Source organism: Cynocephalus volans, chromosome 1 (genome assembly GCF_027409185.1).
Source record: "Cynocephalus volans isolate mCynVol1 chromosome 1, mCynVol1.pri, whole genome shotgun sequence".
Classification (NCBI taxonomy): domain Eukaryota; kingdom Metazoa; phylum Chordata; class Mammalia; order Dermoptera; family Cynocephalidae; genus Cynocephalus; species Cynocephalus volans.
In genome coordinates, this window is record NC_084460.1 from 176,324,229 (window position 1) to 176,343,806 (window position 19,578).

The window sequence follows — 19,578 nt, forward strand, 5'->3', positions numbered from 1 at the left end:
TAAAAATAAAAATTAAAACAAAACAAGACTGATGAAGTTTGTTTCATCAGTAACTTTATTTTACAAGTGGATACTAAGCAAATATAAACGTTTGAGAGAAGCTTTTACCCTTTAGCACTACAGTACTTTATTTCCTGGCTCAAAGGTCTTATTTATGTTTTTTTGATTGAAGTCAGACATTGGATTGCTGTATAGTTGATATTTTTACTAAATTTCAGATAAATAGGATGAAGAGGGCTTGCTACTTTCTTTGGGCTTTCTGCTCCGTCTGCCTTTGCTTTAATAGAAAGAGGTGGGAGATACAATAGTTAAAAGTGTGGAATTCTGACTCAGACACTTCGTAACTTTTGGGAAGGAAGGGTATTTAATTTCTCTGTGCCTCAGGTTTCTCATCTCAACTAAAATGGGATAATATTATTTCCTACCTTATAGAGTAGGTACTCATTTTTGAGAATTACATGAGTTAATGCATCTGAAAAACTTAGAACAGTTCCTGGAACATAATAAGCACTCAAGAAATATTATGCACTTATTGTTATTATTATTGCTATGTTATTATTGATCAGTTTTCAGTTTTCTCTTTCTTGACATCCTTCCTAATGTCTACCCCAAAATAGTAAATTCTGGGTTTGTACCTCACTCTTATATTGCCTCTCTCGTCATAGTAAAGTTCCTTTCAGATAGTCAGTGGATTAACTTGGTTAATTTCTAATACAAAGTAATATTTGGTTTCTCAGCAGTTTTTATGAAATCAAAAATCAGAGTGGTCAGTATCCTGTTTACCTTTTGTATCAATCTGGACTCTGGCTTTGTGAAACAGACTCTTGAATGAAGAATAGATGAATGATTTTTTGTAAGGAGATAGATGTGTCTTATTTAGAAGATGGAGAATGGAGCCAGGCCTCGTAAATAGTACAGAACAAGGAAGTAGAAGAGTGCTAGGAACCTAGGGAAGACTCTTCTCTCTCAGCTCATCTCTGTACCTGCTTCACCCTTCATCCACAGAAGGACTGTGTGTGCTGGTGAGTGCGTATTGGGAGATGGGCTGCTGCACGGTGCCTGAACATTTCCACTTGCCCAGGGAGGCTAGACAGACTACAGTTTTAGTCAGTTCTAAATTCCCAAGCAGGAGAGCATCTAGTTGGCTAATTAATTAGGCTCAAGTGTCCTCTTCTATGACTTGAGAGCAGGGACAAAATAGCAGAAGAGCCAAGAGTCCTCCTTTCTGGGCAGGCAGAGCAGACAGCCTGACAGGGGTCTGATAGGGGCAAGTCTGAGCTCAATTCAGTCTCTTCCAAAATCCCCTCAGAGAAGTTGTTATGTTGGAGTTTTCATATCAGAGAGACTTGCTCTTTTTTGCAGGTTCCTGGAACTCTCAGTCCTTCACACTACTCTCAGTTCTTGTGATTTATACAAACTCCAGTTGCAGATGTAAGGGGCACATTACAAATTTCAGTCCTGCCACAGACGTCTTGCTCAGACAAAAATAAGCAGAAAATGTACTACTTATTAGCTAATAAGAAAGCTGGTCCTTCTCCCAGGAGTAAAATAATTTGATGTTTAATCTATTATGTTATGGAGTCTACTTGGATCCTGGTTATTGGGTGATGTTATGGGTGTTGTGTTTTGTAAAAGAGAGAAGAACCAAGAGGAGTTACAGCTACAGGTTTTGTACTAAGTAGCATGGAGAGTTGAGAATGCAGAGGGTTGTGAACAGATGTTCTTTTTCTTTTTTTTTCTAAGTTGAGATGTCACTTTTGGAAGCATGGCGAGTAGACGAGCAGTGTCTCTACTCTTTATAGTCTGGGTGGGATTTTAGTAAACCTATTTAAGGGAAATTACTTGTTTCATAGTTGAACATCCATTTGTATATAGTTAATACCTGATTGGATTAAACATATAAATAAGTTCACAGAATTTATTGCACTGCTGTGGGTAATATTCAGGCAGAGGGCCTCTTATTTTAGAAAACTTTGGTCTGTGGCTGTTGGTTGTTTTCCTAGAGAGAAATCTTATAACTTTTCACAGTTGGTCTAAAGAGTAGTATAATAGCATAATAGACTGCGGATGAATCAGTGCATGAAAAAAGTGTTTTGATTACAATAGAATAATCATTCTAAAATATTTTCAGGTTGGTCAGTAGTATGTCATGTATAAGGGACACTTTTGTAGTCTGTGTGCTAGAAGAGTCAAGAGAGAGATGTTAGTTTGCATTCAATAAACTATATTTCTCAACAAGAAGTTCTGTCAGAGTCTAATAGAACCTTTGAAGGAAGGAAAAGGTGTGTATTTAGTTGGTGGATAAATTGATGGTATTTATGATAACATTTATTTTGAAATTTTTAGTATGTTAAGGGTTAGGCATTAATTAATTATTGCTTTTACTGTCAGGATTGAATACGCATTATATACAAACCAAGAACGTGAGTTTTTAAACTAATAAATATAAGGTCTTTGAACCAAGTTGAAGAGTCATTCAACTTCTGTTAATGTGTTGGTTTATGAAGCTCTTGTCTGTATTGGATTCTTTACAAAGTCCAGTTTTATTCTTTTCTGGAAGATTAATTCAGAAGTTAGAAAATGCACACCTCTGATAACCATTTTGACCTTAAAAAAGGTAACACTGAAATGAAGGGAACTCTGCTTTTTAAAGAAAAAAAATTTAAATCACCAAAATGTATTTCTCTTAGAAACTATCAAATATTGTTGACTGATATCAACTTATAAGTGATCAGAAATCAGAATATTCCCAAAGCACTTGAGCTTAGGGTTGAGGTGTTCAGACATCATTCTGATGGGACAGGAGTAAAACAACCTCATCTTTTCTTAGTGTTCTGCATTTCGTGGTGAAGATTGTATTTTATTAAAAACGAACCTGTTCTGTCCACAACCAGTCATATTTTACTGGCTGTTCCATCGAAACACACCCTAATGGCCCTTCTGGAATCTGTCCTCTGTCAGTCTGTGATGCCTTTGAGCAGCACTTCTTGAAATGTGGTCTGTGTACCATTGGCAACAGAATTATCTGGGGGTGCCCCTTAAAGATGGACATTACTTAGTCCCATCCCAGACCTGTGTGAGGGGCCCAGGAACATGCAATTTATGAAAGTTTCCAAGGTAGACATTGTGTACATTAAACTCACTGCACTAGAGCACAGAGGTCAGATGGAGGCTTTGGAGTCAAATGGCCTGGCCACTGGGTAGCTTTGTGGCCTGGGGAAATTAACCTACAGTACCATCCCTCATCTATAATATGGGACGAGGAATATCTACCTAAGTGTTGATGCAAGGATCAAATGAGGTTAGGATGGAAAGCTTTACATACTGCCCAGCTCATGTTCAGGGCTAGTCTTTCTCTGAGTATCTGCCAGTCTCTACATGTTAAATGTTGTGCTAGGCATCAGGAAGTCAAAGGTGAATAAGGCATAGTCCTCACTTACAGTCTCATAGGGAGCCAGAGTTATGTGTGTGTGTTTTTTGTTGAACTTCATTTGCCCCTCCCCCCATTCTAAAAGTTTCAAACTTTCAGAAAAGTTAAATGAATGGTATAGTAAATAACCGTATACTCCACGTAGATTCAACAATCATTGATATTTTGCCTCATTTGCTTTATTTCTCTTTCTGTCTGTCCTGATCTCTTTCTTTCTGCCCCTGTGTCTGTCTGCCTCTTGCCAGGTCTGTGCCTCCCTACCCTGATCTGGCTGTGTCTCTATGCTGGTTGGTTGGTGGGTCTTTGTGTCTCTCTGTTTCTGTCAGTCATTCTTGTTCTCTTTCTAACCCCACTCTGTTGATCGTGGTCTCTCGCCCCTTATTCCGACTGTCATTCCTGTCCTGCTGACTTGCAGTCTTTCCCCTCTCTGTCTCTTTTGTTCTCCTTTTATTTTTTGTTTCATTTGAAAGCTACTGTTATGACACTTCATCCTTAAATGTGTAAACATACCTCTTCTAAAAATATGCTTTCTGATATATGACCAATATCTTTATCACACCTGAAAAAATTTAAATATCCTTAGTATTATTATGTCTAGTCCTAATTCAAATTACCCCGATTTTTTCCAAAATATCTTTTATAGATGCTTTCTTTTTTTTCCAAACTAGGATATAATCATCAAATAATGCATTTGGTTAAGCCTTTTTAGTCTCTTACTGTAGAACAAATCCTCCCACCTCCTTGCTTTTTTATGACGATAACTTTTTGAAGAGTCCATGTCAGATTTCTCACAAAATGTCCTGCTTTTAATATTTGTCTGTTTCCCCATGGCTTTATTTAACTAATTCTTCCATCCCTTTATTTTACATAAACTGGAAATGTTTGAATTGTTTAGATTGAGATAAAACATTCACTGGTATTGTGTCCTTCATGTTGCACCACCTGGGAGGCACACTGTGGTCAGGGTGTCCCACCTGCATAGGTAGGAATTGCCCAAGATTTCTTCATTTTTAAAGTTATATATATTTGCCCTTGTGATTGCTCAGTGATCTGTGAAGTACTACTTAGGCACTTTGTGGGTAACCTTTTCCCCCAGAATCCTACATCCTTTGGTTTTCTTGTTTGGTTTTTTTTGGTGGCTGGCCAGTACAGGGATCTGAACCCTTGACCTTGGTGTTACCAACACTACACTCTAACCAAGTGAGCTAACTGGCCAGCCCTCCTTTGGTTTTTAGCATAGGCTGATGGCCTTTACAATGGGGATTGTGAAGCAGTGATTTTTCTAATTCTTATATTTCACTAAAACATGTATTAGCTGGCATTTTACTTTAAAAAGGATTTTCTTTTCCTTCTCTTTTTCCTTCCTCCTACTACTCTGTAGTATCACTGTGGACTCATGGATTAATTTTTTTCTAATTCAATTTGTTAGACTCAATAATAGTCATTAGTCATTTTGATCTTGACATTTTTTTCACACTTGGCCTGGGAGAAGTCCCTTCAGGCCAGCTGCTGTCCTTCTGATAGGACCCCTTTAGAGCACTGTACCATCCAGCACTGGTCACAGGCTCACCTTTCACCTCTCTTGTTTCAAGGTTTGGAATCACCTATTTCTCTAAAACCCTTGGCTTCTTTTAGCAGTTTTAGACTTTGGAAAGCATACACCTCTGCTGGAGTGTTACTCCTGGACTCTTTCAGTGGACAGAACTAGGAAATATATGTGTCTCTGTGTGTGTACATGTACCAAGCTTCAGTAAATGTAAGTAAAAAGTATATTAGAGATCATGAATTCATGTAGATATTTCCAGTCCAAATTTAGCAGTGTAGAGCTTTTTCCTTGCTTATTTTATGTATTATTTTATCTCTTGTCATTTACAGGGAAAATCTTGGCTACAATTATATTAATATATTTACTGTTTGCCTTATCCTAAGATATATATATATATATATATATATATATATATATATACAAAATAGTCACAAAATTACAATCAATATTACTACAATAAACAGATTGCGTAAAATTTAGGGTTTATTTGTGTTTTTTGTTTTTAAATATATCCCAGAGTATGGAAGTTTTAGTTATTTGAAGTAATTCTTTGTGTTATCCATTTGATATTATATGGTTCAAAAGTTAAAACTATGTGTTTAAAGAAGTATACTTTAAAGTCTTGATTCCATCCTCTCCCTATACTCTGTTCATAGTTACTTCCTATAGGTAACCATTTTTATTAGGTTTTGGATTTTTTTCCCCCTGTGTTTCTTTCCTAGAAACAGATTAATATTTCATGTGTATTCTTGTAATCTTTTCTGTTACATAGAAGTATTTTATATATACTGTTTTGTATTTTACTATTTTCACTTAAGAAGTGATTTCTAGGAAATATTTTTCTTAGTTCAGAGAGGTTGTGATTTTTTTTAAAGCTCCATAGTAGTCAAATGTGGTTGTAGTACAGCTTATTCATACAGTCACTTGGTAGACATTTGGAATGCTGTAATAAACAACTTTTTATACTGTTTTTTCATGTTTAAGGAGATGTATCTTTAGGATGGATTCCTAGATGTGGGATTGTTGAATCAAAGGTGAATACATATGTAATTTTGTTAGATATTAATGAATTCCCCTCCATAGCAATTGTGCCCTTTTGCCTTCCCACCAGCAACGTATGTGTGTCTGTCTGCCCACAGCCTCAACAAAGAGTTGTTGTCAGCTTTGGTTTTTTCCAATCAGATAGTGAGAATTGGTATCTCATGGTAGCTTTTATTTTTATCTTTCTTATGAGTAAAATTGAGCATTTTTGTTCATATTTTTAAGGGCCATTTATAGATTTCTTTGGACTGTCTGTTCACAGGTTTTATGTAGTAAGGAACTATAAGTGACTCTTTTTTAGCAGTGAGTACTCTTTACCCTAAAATAAATTGCCACTGTCATCCAGCTTTTTTTGGTGCCAAATTCTTCTAGTCCTTAGCCTTGTTGGGTGAGTAATCTTTAGGATTTTTTTTAAAAAAAACCTTTGTATATTTCAATGAATATTGCACATTAACTGTTCAAAATGTGGATTAAGATGTAAAGTTGCTTTGTTGGCATAAATTGCAGAATGGCACCAAGATGCCAATTTTGTTCATTTTCTTATAGATCTGTGATTAAAGGCACAATACTTCAAACTTATGGTTTGTATGGTTGCTTTTATAAGAAAATGAAAATACAAGGATGCTTCAAAAAGTTCGTGGAAAAATAGAATTAAAAGGTAATCTGGATCTTTCCATGAACTTTTTGAAGTACCATTGTGTATTGTAAAAATAGGTAGCAGATCACTGGTAGTATGTTTGGGAAGTGCCTTTAGTAATGATGTCATGAAGGGATTAAGTTGAATTACTTTTATTTATTTAACTCTCAGTATTAAGCTGACTTAATAGTAAGTTGGTATTTTAAAATTAGAGTGAAGTGGAAACATCAGCTGACTGCCTGGAAACGTAGCTGTGTAGGAGTTAGCTTAAAGCGCAGAGGAACAGATAGGAGCATTTAGTTTATAGAAATAATTATGATAGAGTTCCAGGGTTGTACCTATTGCTTTAGATGTTATAAAGAAGCAAGCCATCTCTTAGGGGACATACTTAAAAAATGATGTCATCCTGTATTTAATAGGGTGAGAGGAGTGAGAATATTTAAAGATGGTATCGATGTTTGTACACTTGTAAAAATGCAGAAGTTATAAAATACTTACAGTCTTCATTGGAGCTGTAGATAAAGTAGTGGCTCCAATTTCTGGGAGGAAGCTCAAATATCTATTACTTTGCTTAACCATATTTAATTTAAAAGACCAACCAGCAGTTGAAATTTTGTCTATTGCTATTTAGAACAGAATCATCCCAACTTTGATAGAGGAATCCATGGCTGAATATTGCTGAGACTAAAGAAAGATTATTTCTCACTTTGTTCTGGAAGTTTTGTTTCCGTCCTCATTTGGATTGGCTTCTGAGAAGCCATAAAAGAAAGGGTGCTGATTGCATTAAACATGTTCCTTCTCTGGACACGTGGTAGTGCAGGTACTGTTCTCGCCTTCTTGGTACCTGCAGATTCATTTTATTGGAAGACAGCAACTGACAGACTTTGCACAAGAGAAAATATACTGGCTGAATATTGATCTTGGTTACATACACGCTCTCTCTCTCATTCTTGACTTATATCTTTTTTTAAAAAAACTGTTGTATAAAAATCTGAACAAATTGGAGGAGAATACTTTGCAGCATAAAAATTTAGTACTTTGTGTTCATTGCATATTTTCTCAAAATATTAGATTGCCTTAAAATATTTAAAAACTACCAGTAATTGGACTCACAAATAATTTTGTAGTAATACCTTTATATAAAACTGTAACAGTACTTTTGTATAAAGCAAAGTTCTTTTTACCCTTTTAGCTATTTTTGTGCCAGAAAAGAATCTAAAGGATGACAATTATAGTTAGCACTATGAAATAACCCATCTAAATGTTAACTGGCATCCTCAACTCTCCAGTACCTGCTACTGAGCAGAAAGCAAGCAGAACAGACTTCTGATTTGCCATGAGAATTGTCAGAAATTTCACAAGAGAAATCTTTGACCTCTGTCAACATTTATTTACTCTTATGTTATAAACAGCTTGATTATTTGGTTTCCTAACTTTAGAAGCAATAAAATGAGTTAGGACAATGATAGAAAAAAACTTGCTGTCACCAGCAATAAGTGATGTGGACAGAGAGGCAGGAACCAGGAAAACTTCTGAAAAGATTTTATGGTTAAAATTATAATAATAACAAAAATAACAATTAACAAACACAAAGTCATCCCCCAAATTCTTCACAGTTCAGTAACTCACCTACTACTTTTCTGTTTCTGGGCATGTTAAACTCTTAGCCCCACCCATAAAATGGGTTTAATATTACTTAAATCAACAGAATCATTGTGTGGATTATATTGCTGAGATTGCATATTTGAAAACATTTAGCACAATATCTGGCATAATGTAACTGTTCAACAAATGTTAGTCATTAGTTTAATCTTATAATGATTTGAATCTCAGTAGTGAAGCTATGTTCGTTGTACTTATATTTTTTTGTTGTTGTATTCCATCCAAAATGTCAAGCTTACCTGCTTATCTGCAGTCTGCAAAGCTCTGAAAATTGTGCGAATTTATCACAAACTTTTTTGGCCAAAAACAGACCCAAATTGACATCAGACTACAGAGAGTCTTTATCCTACTTTGTGCATTATTTGCTGTTTCAGTGTTTTACTTAGAAATGTAAAGATGTTTGATAATGGGATGCTGCCCCAGACCTGCTAGAGGAATTATGTGTGCACCCATGTTATCTTTATAAAATCTGAAAAATTCTGAATTCCAAGATACTTGTGGCCCTGAGAGTTTTGGATGAGAGATTATGGATCTTTGGTATTTAATATATATTTGAATTGAATTGAAAGGAAAAATTTCATGTGATGTTGTTTAATGAGAAGACATTGTAGATATTGAATGTTTGATCATCTTAGAAATGTTGATTGAGCTAATAAACACAAGTCATTGTGTTCTCTTTCATAGCAAAATGAAAAGGAAAGCTTGTTGAAGGAAAGAGATCACATTTTGTCAACTCTGGGTGAGACAAAGCAGAACCTAACTGGACTTTGCCAGCAAGTCTGTAAAGAAGCAGCTCTAAGTCAAGAACAAATACAGATACTTGCCAAGTACTCAGCCACAGATTGCCCACTTTCCTTTTTAATTGCTGAAAAAGGAAAAACTACTCCTGATGGTGAGCTTGCATTATCATCAATTTTTAATTCATCTGACGGGCCTCCCAGTGCAAGAGGAAACAGTGAGTGCAGCTATGTGCGGGGGCAGGAATCACAGCAGACCCCCACAGCTGCCTCTGAGCAAGGTCGACTTGTGGAACAGTGTGGTCAGAGTGGCGGGATCTCAGATTTCTGTCAGCAGATGACCGATAAGTGTACTACTGATGAGTAAACGTGCATTCACTTCTTCAAACCACCTAATTGTCTTCTGAAGTTTTGGCAGTCTTGAAAGCCTAATACAGCCATCTGTTGTTTAGCAATATTGTTTTTTCCCTGGTAGTTTGCTCTTAAAGGAATTTCTCTTAAGTCAACCCTAATTTTTCCTTGACTCCACAAGAGACACAGAAGTGATTTGCCTCCTGGATACTGAAAAATCACATGCGAAAATGTAGTAAGACTTTAAAACTCAGGTTTTAAAGACTAATAACTATTGGTAATAACTCTTTCCAGTATTCAAAGTAAATATGAGAGTAAAAACTGCAGCATACCGAACAGTAGTTTAACAGCTTGAAATATCTGCAGATAGTTCCTACTAAATAAGTGGCCTGCAGGAGTTTAATAATCTGACCTTGTTGTAATATACTGGTTTAAAAGAAAATTTCTCCCCAAGCAATGCTAATAGTTTTATTCTATGCAGAAGTAGGGTGTCAGCTACTGGGAATATTTGTGTAGAGCTGCAGTGTGAAAAATAAATCATCTTGCCTGAATCTTAGAGCTTTGCTCTTTAGCTTCTTCTAAAATGATTGGACTTCATTTTGACTCCTAAGCTAAACTAGGAAGATTTAGTAAATGGGCAGGTGGTTGGCCTAAGGTGAGGTCTTCTGACCTTCCTCAATATTGACTCTAGAAATTGTGGCTACATAAACAGTAAATAAGTGTCATTTTCCCTTTTTTATTTTTCTTCTTCAGTCTCTATGACATCTGGGCCCATCATGAACTTTCTATTTCTTGACGTTCTTGTCCCTTTGGAAGAAGAAATAGGACACAAGATATAGTGGCCTGAGTGAATGCTCTGTCAGGATTATCTTAGGCTCCCTAGAATGAGTGAGAGCTCACCAACATACAAGGCTGTTCAATTTCCACCATGGGTCACCAATGCCAGACAACCAGACACTGGGGGGAAGAAAATTGCCTACGTTTACCAGGAGTGTAGTTCATTTATCATCCTACTTTTGAAGTCCTACGGTTTACTTGTAAAAAGCATTATTGTAGATAAAAATGTATCTGCAACAACTCTGCAGGTTTGTGAAAGAGGGTGAAACTAGATCTTGTTCTGTTGTGAGTTTGCATTTGGAAACCAGGTTTAATCCTTGCTCTCTTCCCCAGATCTGGTGTGGTATAAAGGCACACAAGTCATTTTGACTTAGGCATTTTAAAAATCAGTCTTTGTGTTTATTTGATCCTGTTATAAAATGTTTTTATAATATCATGACCTATTCCATAACATTTTGCAGTGGTCCTTAGGCATTCTGGAATTACAGACTTGTTTGAGAGTCTCATGAAAGCTATGGACCTTCTCAGCAATGAAAAAAAAACTTATATGTATTCACATTCACAGAAACATTTGCAGAACCCAGTTTTAAAGGGTACCTAGGAGTAGTTTATAGTATTTGAAATAGAAAGTTCTTCATTTCACTGCAGTCAGACACCGAGACACTCTTATAGACTGCATCTGGAGTCTGATGAAGGGCCTGTGTAGCTCGTGTGGGAGACAGCCACCTCTTATGTATGAACGAGTCTGAGACCTTTGCCATGAGAGTATATGGGGACCAGTCTTAATGTTTCATAGTAATTTGTCAAATGTTACCGTTTTTGATCGGAGTGTGGGGGGAGGATATTGCCAATTTATTTTTCAGTGGTATGTGAGTTATTTCTGTTATTGACTTAGTTTTAAGAGAAAACTAGTTGGGCTTGTTTATTTTCTAGAGGATTTCATAAGTACTCAAGAATTTGTCAGGGAGAATGGTAATTCTATGATAATGCATCCCATGCTACAAATGAATTTGTGCGTGTGTAGGTGTATCTGTATATATATCATCCCATGTAACTATTTCTTGGAGACATGTAATTTTAAATTTGAACTTTACAATATAAAATAATACAAAAACTTTTCTGGTTTACAAAATGTAAAATCTTATACAAGCCAATGGAATCCTTGATTTCCTACCTCAGTGTACATTCAACTGTTTGCCATATCAGTTTGTGTATGTGCAAATGTCAGATGATCTTTTGCTTTAATTGCCACTGTGTAAATGTTTGCTTTGAAAGGTTGCTTACTATTTTATAATAAAACCTAGGTGTCTCCAGAGTTCAAATATAATTTTTAAGGCACTTGGTTTAAATTTCTCTCTACCTATAAAAAAAATTAGCATTAAGGGTTATTTTAATGTCATCTGAATATTGCCAAGTGTAATATTTCTTAAAATTTAGCATTACTTTTAATAGCCAGCATGTAATACAAGTAACTACACTACCTCATAACTACATGATTTTCAAGTTGTAATACAGATGGACAGGTAAAGTTTTTATCTTTGTCTTTTGGCCATAAGGTAGGGAAATTTTCTATATATTGCATAGCATTACACATTTATGTCTATTTTAACATTAACTTCTAAAGAAGTTTTTTCTAAGAAAATTTGTTTCAAGGCAAAAATTTTTTTGAGGCTGCCGAAGACAAATGACAGGATTATGTGTATACAGTGTATGCCTTTTCCTTCATGCAGAATTTTGAAAATGTTGTTTTCAGTTCATATATTGCATATTTACATGATCATTGTTCCTTACTTTATGAACTGGCTATCTCAATGCTTGATGATTTTTAAAAAGCTGTTATGTCTAACTCAGTTAAATAACATTACCTTACTTTTCTTATTTGAATTCTATAGCTATAGCAAATAATGAGTTAAATTATTACATTCAAAACAAATGTGGATATAATCTTGGTTCTCCATCTGTAAGTTTTGTAACAATTTACTATAGCTTAATGCTTAACCAGTTTTAAATAAGAAATTAGATATATTTGATGCAGTAGACGATACAGGTTGCATGTGGACACTCAGCCACGTTAACAACTTGGAAAAAAGAGAAATGGCAATGCTATAATGAATTCTCAGGTGAACTTTTTTCAGTTATGAAACATCTATTTTGAATTTGTAAATATTTTAAATGTTTTATTAAGGCATGTAATAAAATATTCTTTGAAACTTGTTTGGTAGAATGAAAGTTTAAAGCCATAATAGTAAAAGATGGCATACTGATTGTAAAATAAACAGAGATAATAACATTATTGATTTTTTTGTATCTTTCATAATACAATTTTCTAACAATGCAATAAAACCACTAAACTTATATATTCATATCCTATTAAGACCGTGTTTCATTAAAAGTACAGTTTCATAGTATTTAATTTACATTTTCTTCCTAATGTGCTTACCCAAATGTAGCAAAACTAGAAATGTTAGACGTTGGTAATAATTGACAGTTAAATAAAATTCTCTAAAATTGCTTCTAATTGAATAGAATTGTTCATTCCATTTTCATTTTCTCACCTTTCATGTGAATTTACCAATTTTAGTCTTTTGATCAGTGATCAGTATCACTGTGGTATTTGTAGAAGAGGGTCTGATTGTCATACCTGAAAAAAAAATTTTTTCAGCACTCAGGTGTTTTAGAAAACATTTTATTTAGTCTTCCTTCTGATTTACATAGTTTCAGTGTTTGGATAGTGATGTAGGGACTTTTAAGGAGTATTATCTCTATCAGTCATTAATTTTTAAAAACTTATCTGCAGAGTTCACTCTACCATGTTACATTCAATTTCTAACCCGGCCCTTGTAATTTAGCTGGGGTGACTTAGCCATCCACCCAGTCACCCCAGCATACCCCGAGAGGGGCAGAGCCCCTGGAGGAGCAAACAAATGTGCATTTTACAGGTGTGAAAATCCCAAGACTGCTTTGAACAAAGTAGGTTTAGTTACTCTTAAAATTTACTGATCAGAATTAAAGACCACCTCCCCAGGGCCAGTGGGAGTAAAATGATACAGAGCAGAAGGGTTTTTAGGGGAAATACTTTTCCTGTAGACTTGGATTAGGGAAGGGTGCTCCTCTTTTACGCTCCCTAGCTTTAAGTTCTGTTGAAACATTGGCTTTAACCATTGCCCCATTGCTCAACCAGGGCTGTCGCTAGTTGCTTGGAGGAGGAGAGCAACATTTTCATAAGCAGACCTGCTCTCACCTTTATGAGGCTGCTTTGAAGTACTACCTCTGGGGCTGTCTGTCAGTGGATGGTAGATATTTGGTGTCTCTGAAGGCTCTGAAATGCATCCAACTATATACTAATAAGTACATAAACTCAAAGGCTACTCTGTACCAAAGACTGAAAATTAACTCCCTGTTTTATTTCCCGTCTCTAATTTCCTCCCACTTCATTGTACAATATAGCATATCAGAGATTCTGCATTGAGATTAAATCCCAACATTGGATTCCCATAGGAAAATGCATGAAAGATAGTTTAATAATAAAATGCTAACAAACCAATGATACCTCAAATTTGAATAGAAATCTATTACTCAACTTTTAGGGGAAAAACAGTGCAAAGATTAAATCCCTTTGGAAATTAAAATCCGAAGACATTAAAGGAATTAATTAACGAAATCAAATTATCTTGTCCACATGAGTTCAAAGTATAAAAACCTTAAGAAAAATAAGTCTAAAAACTGTCCTGCCAAATTTCTCATTTGAATTAGCCTTAGGCAGAGAAATTTCTGATGCCTGAGTGGAGTTGAGGTTTTTTCAGAAGCTGTAGCTGGAATTGTTTCTCATGGGGTGGTAGTTCCTGCAGGACCTCAGAAAGAACTAGATTAAAGGCTGAGTCTCTGATGTGCCCACTTTTTTAGAGTCTCAAGAGTTATCACAAAATGGTCACAGCCTTGGCCCCACAACCACATTTGTTTCAAAACAAGCCAATTACCAGGCACTAACGCAGTTATCTCAGAAAAACTGTTCCAGAACACAGTACCTAGTGTTGCCAAAGACCATAGTAGAAACTCAGTGGTATCTAAGAAAAAGGAAATCTTGGTTTCAGCTTCCCAAAGTGCCAGTGTTCCAGAACTCACAACCTGTGGTCTTAATCTCCATTGGGAAGACTCTCAGAAAGGGCTTAATTTTGGCCTTATGCATTGATCATTTCTGGGGGAAAGAATTCACCATTACAGGATGCCTCATTTACATTTCCCCTTCATCAAAGTATTCCTGGCATCTGGGACTGATCGAATAAAGACTGCCTCGAGGGGTTTGAGCCCATATTCCTGTGTACGGCACTTTCAGGCCTGAGCCACAATGGATGTTTAGGCCTAAGAAAGTTGCTTGCTATGAATGGTTTCTCCTTTACATGGATTTAAGCATGCCAGAGTTAACTATAGATGAGCCACGTGGATCTGTAGCTTGGTACCTCCAGCTGTTTCCTCCTTGGGTCTGAGTGCAGAATGGAATTTGGGGAGGCCGATGTGGCATGGGCTACATTGGCCTGGTACTTCTGGGTTAGAAGCTAGAACCTTACTAGCACTCCAGTACATTGGAACTCAGCTGCCTTGAAAATTGTTGAAAAGCAGCATATATTATTTTTCCCAGTCACACCTAAAAGGCCTGTCTCCCCTGGGAACTGCAGCAGTGGTGCCTTGGGGCTGCCTGCCTTGTGGGGCTGCCTGCCTTGTGAGGCTGCTGAGCTGCTGTGTTGGAGAGTTGAACTTCTGCCACACTGTACCCACTTTCTGTGGCCTCTTGCAGTACATGGGGTTGCAGGGAAGGGTGCGGGGAATTTCTGCCAATTGGATTTAAGGTAGTAGATTCCAGAAAGTGGGCATTGACTGACAGGCATCAGGGAGAAGCTGATACAAGGACATTCTCCATCTATTTTCCTATTCTCAGATACCACTGGTTATCTTCCATGGCTTTTGGGCACACTAGGTGCTGCATTCTGGGAACCTAACTTTTACTAGGACAACTCCTCATGCCTGGGGATTGGCTTGTTTTCAAAACTGGTGGTACAAATGCTGTGATAATCTTGTGTGTGCCTCATTATTAACGCTGAGTCACTCTGGACTCTTAGCATTGAGCCAACACAACTTTTGAGGCCCTGGAGGAACTGCTCTCTTCCCATACCTCTGCTGAGGTCCCAGGGCCTTTTGCTTAAAGACACCCATTCAGCCTTTTGAAAAACTCAAGGAGGGCAGCTGGGACTCCACAGAAAATTTACACTCTGAGGATAAAGCACCGTAAGTCATGTAGACCTCTAGATTCAAAAATGCTCACAGGCTGGTCTAAAACCTGTCACCCAGGCCAACTTTACTACTATGAAATGCCACCTGGCCTAATACACGCCTCCGCACACAAGCAAAGTTAAAATGCCCTGGCTTCCACAACACACTGTAGCTCAAAAGATTCCCAATCACTCATATATTGCTACCCACATTCTGATTTTGATTCTTCATTGTCTACAAACAATGCCTCCCTCCCCCCACAAATACTGGGTTTCCAAAAAAGCATTTCATATTTCCTTTCTAATGATGAGCCATTAGAGAGAAATAAAAGAATGGTAGATGGAAAACCAAAATAAAACCTCAATTGCTGATAAAGAAGTAGCTTAGAGTGAGATCCTAGTGCAAACTCCAGAATTAGGCAAGTTGACCTTAGCAGCTTATTTCCTTTTGTTAGGGAGAAGTAACTTTTTCCCACTCCTGGCTTCCATGAAGAGATATGTTCCTTTAAGCAGCATGGCCCTGCCTGTACTGCCTCTGTGCTCAGCAGCACAGAGCTGTGAAGTTGCAACTGGTGCTATTCAGAGACAGGCGTATTCCAAGAAGAAAGACTGTGTTGGGCAGAGAACAACCAGTTATCTTTCCCAAATTTATCAGTCAGCCAAGTCGCTCCACCTCTCCAGGGATGCAGTGAGTAGAGAGGTTAGGGGAAGATCTCCCAGAGCCAGAGCATAGGAGGTGAAGGGAGAATGTGGAGAGGAATTATGTGGAGGCAGCGAGTCTGGAGGCTTTGAAAAGTTCACAAGAGAAACAGCAAGATACCCCAAGCAGGAACAGGCCCCAGTGACAGCCACAGACTTGCTCTGTCCTCATCACTCTCCACCCATAGTGGGAACATAATTTCAGGTTTTAAAATCAAGGGTTACTGGGTGTACACCCAAAGGAAAAGAAATCAGGACACCTGCACTATCATGTTCATTGCAGCCCTGTTCACAATAGCCAAGAGATGGAATCAACTTAGATGTCCATCAGCGGATGAACAGATTAAAAAAAACCCTGTGATATATATATACCTTATGGGATACTATTCAGCTATAGAAAAGAAAAAAAAATCCTATCATTTGCAGCAATGTGGATGGAACTGGAGACCGTCATGTTAAGTGAAGTCAGGCACAGAAAGACAAATACCATACGATCTCACTCATAGTGGAATCTAAAAAACAGTAATAAAAATATGTGGTTTTCATAGATGTAGAGAGTAGAATAATGGTTACTAAAGGCCAGGAGGCAAGGGGGATGGGGGGAGAAGGGGTGGACTAATGGGTACAAAACTATGCTGTCTATCCTAAGTGAATCACTGTGCAGTATATGCATGTATTGAAACAACACACTACCCCGCAGATATGTACAAATAAATGTTAAAAATACAAAAATGTAGAAATGTCAAAACTGACTAAAAAAAATTTTTAAATGTCAAATCTGACCAAAATACCCCCCCACCCAACTGTTAGCTTGTGCTTAACCACAATCCCTTCATTATACTGTCACTCACCCCTAATATCTAAATTGTTCTTGAAGTATAAATGAAAAGATCATGGAAAAGATTTTAAAAGTTGAGCATAGCACATTCTTTTTTATTTAAAAGTTGCCATCTTTTCAGCAGACACAGTTTTCCTTCTCCTTATTAGTTTATATTTAAACTGTCCAGAGAGTCAGCTCTTTCCGAAACAATTTCCTTCTTTAGGAGATGACCTAAATAATTTTCTAGATACCATCTTCATATGCAGGTTTCTGATATGATATTAATCTCTTGCAAGGAGATCTTGTTAGTAATACCCAAAGCACTATTAAATAGAAAATATGCACTATAATTCAATCTTTCTAAAGTAATACCTCTTTGGTCCACCTCAGAAACTTCCAGTATTTTTGTTTTGGACTGTTAATCTCAAGGAATCTTCCTGTGTAAAATAAGCTTATGTTTTGCTTGCTTTGATTTAATGATAGCCCTAGATGCTGGTCACTGGACTACCTTGAAATAATTTTTTCTGAAGAAACTTTTTTTTTTTTTTTTAAAAAAACACCATGTTTTGACCTCGTCTGAACTTTTAATCTGGTTTTTAGAAGACCTCAGCTACTGTGCACAGCCTCTGACATTTGAGGAGACTGTTCAGATATCTGTGGAAAATCTAATCTGCCAAGTCTTCCATACCATTCTCAGAACTGTGGGTATCTGCTCAGACAGCTCTGTTTCGGTTAAACAGATAAACGAGTAGCATCTGGGAGGGGAACTTAATGCGGAATCAAGGACGGAGTTTGAAACTTCAGGAATGAGTGGAGCAAATAGCTGCTAAGAGAAGGCAGAAGAACTTGGTTAGTTCAAGCACTTTATAGACTGGCCGTGTGATCACCAGGGTCTGGGAGAACAGACACCTGCCAGCGTAATTAACACAGGTGAGCACAAAGCATGCACTTGAGGACTAAAGTTGTCGCACACATTTAGGCAATGACTTGGGCACAATCCAAGCTCTTTTAGTGAGGAGACTGTGGGGAGGAACAGAGAGAACATGAACCTGGAGTTAAGACAGACTGAGTTTGAAGCCTGGTGGTGATGCTTCACTGCTTGTATAGCTATGGGAAAATTATTACTCTCTTATATGAGGATACTTCAAAATGTTTGTGAAAAATAAAATGAAAAGATAATACAAATCTTTCCATGAACTTTTTGAAGACCTTCATATGAATGTCTTACATTTTGGGTCTTCTGGCCCTTGTGAACGAAGTAAGGCTGACTCAAACTTCCATCCACACCCTGTGAAAATCCGAATCAATTCAACACATATTTATTGAATGTTCTTAATTTGAGGAGGGCATTGAGAGAGATGTCTGGAGCATACTTGTGGATGATAGTGGTGTTACTGGCTGAGGGTCTCATGTCACCCTGTCTTAGGTGCCTATTTCCACCAGATTCAATGTGTGTCTAAGTCATCTTGTTCTGTGTTTTACACTTTGTGGATGGAGACACTAAACTCAACCACTTCTTTTAGTTCCACCAAAATAAATAAATAAATAAATAAATAAATAATTCATATACCTCCGGCACTGTACTTTTACAAGTACAGTAGGATTTATTGAAAATTTGTGAAATATTGTGTATATATCACAGCAATATAGACAGCATCAAAGTGAATGCTATTAGGTAAGTCTCTCTTTAAATCTGCCCCTTCTACTGGGGAATTTTCACAGGCTGCCCAACTGCATGGTGTATCTCAGCCTCATGCCATCTGCTGCTTCCTCTCCCCTCCTACTCTGTGATTGCTCCCGGGGATCTCACTTTCTTCTCTCCTTGTGGACCAGTTCAGCCCTTCCCAGTCCCAGCCTCTGAGGTTGGCTTTTGGCCATGTCTACCTATAAATTCACACAAAGACTCAGCAGAACAGAAGGGCATTTCATGGAGCAGGATCTGCCCCATCTAGAAGGCAGTTCATTCGCTTTTTCAAAAAATCTGTTAAGCTCCACGGGGAACCATACACTGTTCTGGGTTCCAGGGATACCATAGAGAAAGAGAGAGACAAAAATCTCTGCCTTCACTGAATTTACGTTCTAATTGAGATAAATGGCCAATAAATGGAAGTGTAAAACTTAAGCTATATTAGATGGTGAAAAGTGACATAAGAAAAATAAGTATGGAAGAAATATAGGGTTGCAGTTTTCCATAGTGGAGAAATAGAAGGTCTTGCTGAGAAGGTAATATTTGAATAAAGGACTGAAGGAGGTAAAGTGACTTAGTTGGTTATACATTGCAAATTATTTTTTGACTAAATTATAAGTAAAAATGGGGAAAATACCAATCTCGTATGGTTGTAGTAATGTTCAAATGAAACAATGTTTTTTAAAGTTCCAATCAGAAGGCTCAATTTGTCCATAGCTAGCATGCAATAAATTTTAGTTTTTTTTATTATAGAGAATGGTGCCACCCAATACAGTACCCACTAGCCACATGTGGCCATTTTAATTCACATTAATAAAATCAAATAATATTAAAAATTTGATTTCTGAGTCTCACTAACCGCATGTC

At 37.0% G+C, this 19,578-nt stretch overlaps 1 protein-coding gene across 4 annotated transcripts in view; it reads left to right on the forward strand.

Moving 5' to 3' along the window:
- The window catches only part of BACH1 (BTB domain and CNC homolog 1), a 44,646-nt gene extending 32,063 nt beyond the window's left edge, over positions 1-12,583 (forward strand). For 3 of the 4 annotated variants that reach the window (XM_063107473.1, XM_063107471.1, XM_063107476.1), the window contains one exon: positions 9,001-12,583. In XM_063107473.1, coding sequence (XP_062963543.1) covers positions 9,001-9,420 — 420 coding nt within the window. In that variant the 3' untranslated portion in view covers positions 9,421-12,583. Of the gene's footprint in view, positions 1-5,065; positions 5,141-9,000 lie in introns of those variants that run through there. The other variant, XM_063107480.1, reaches the window with a different exon arrangement.
- Positions 12,584-19,578: the final 6,995 nt, after the last annotated feature.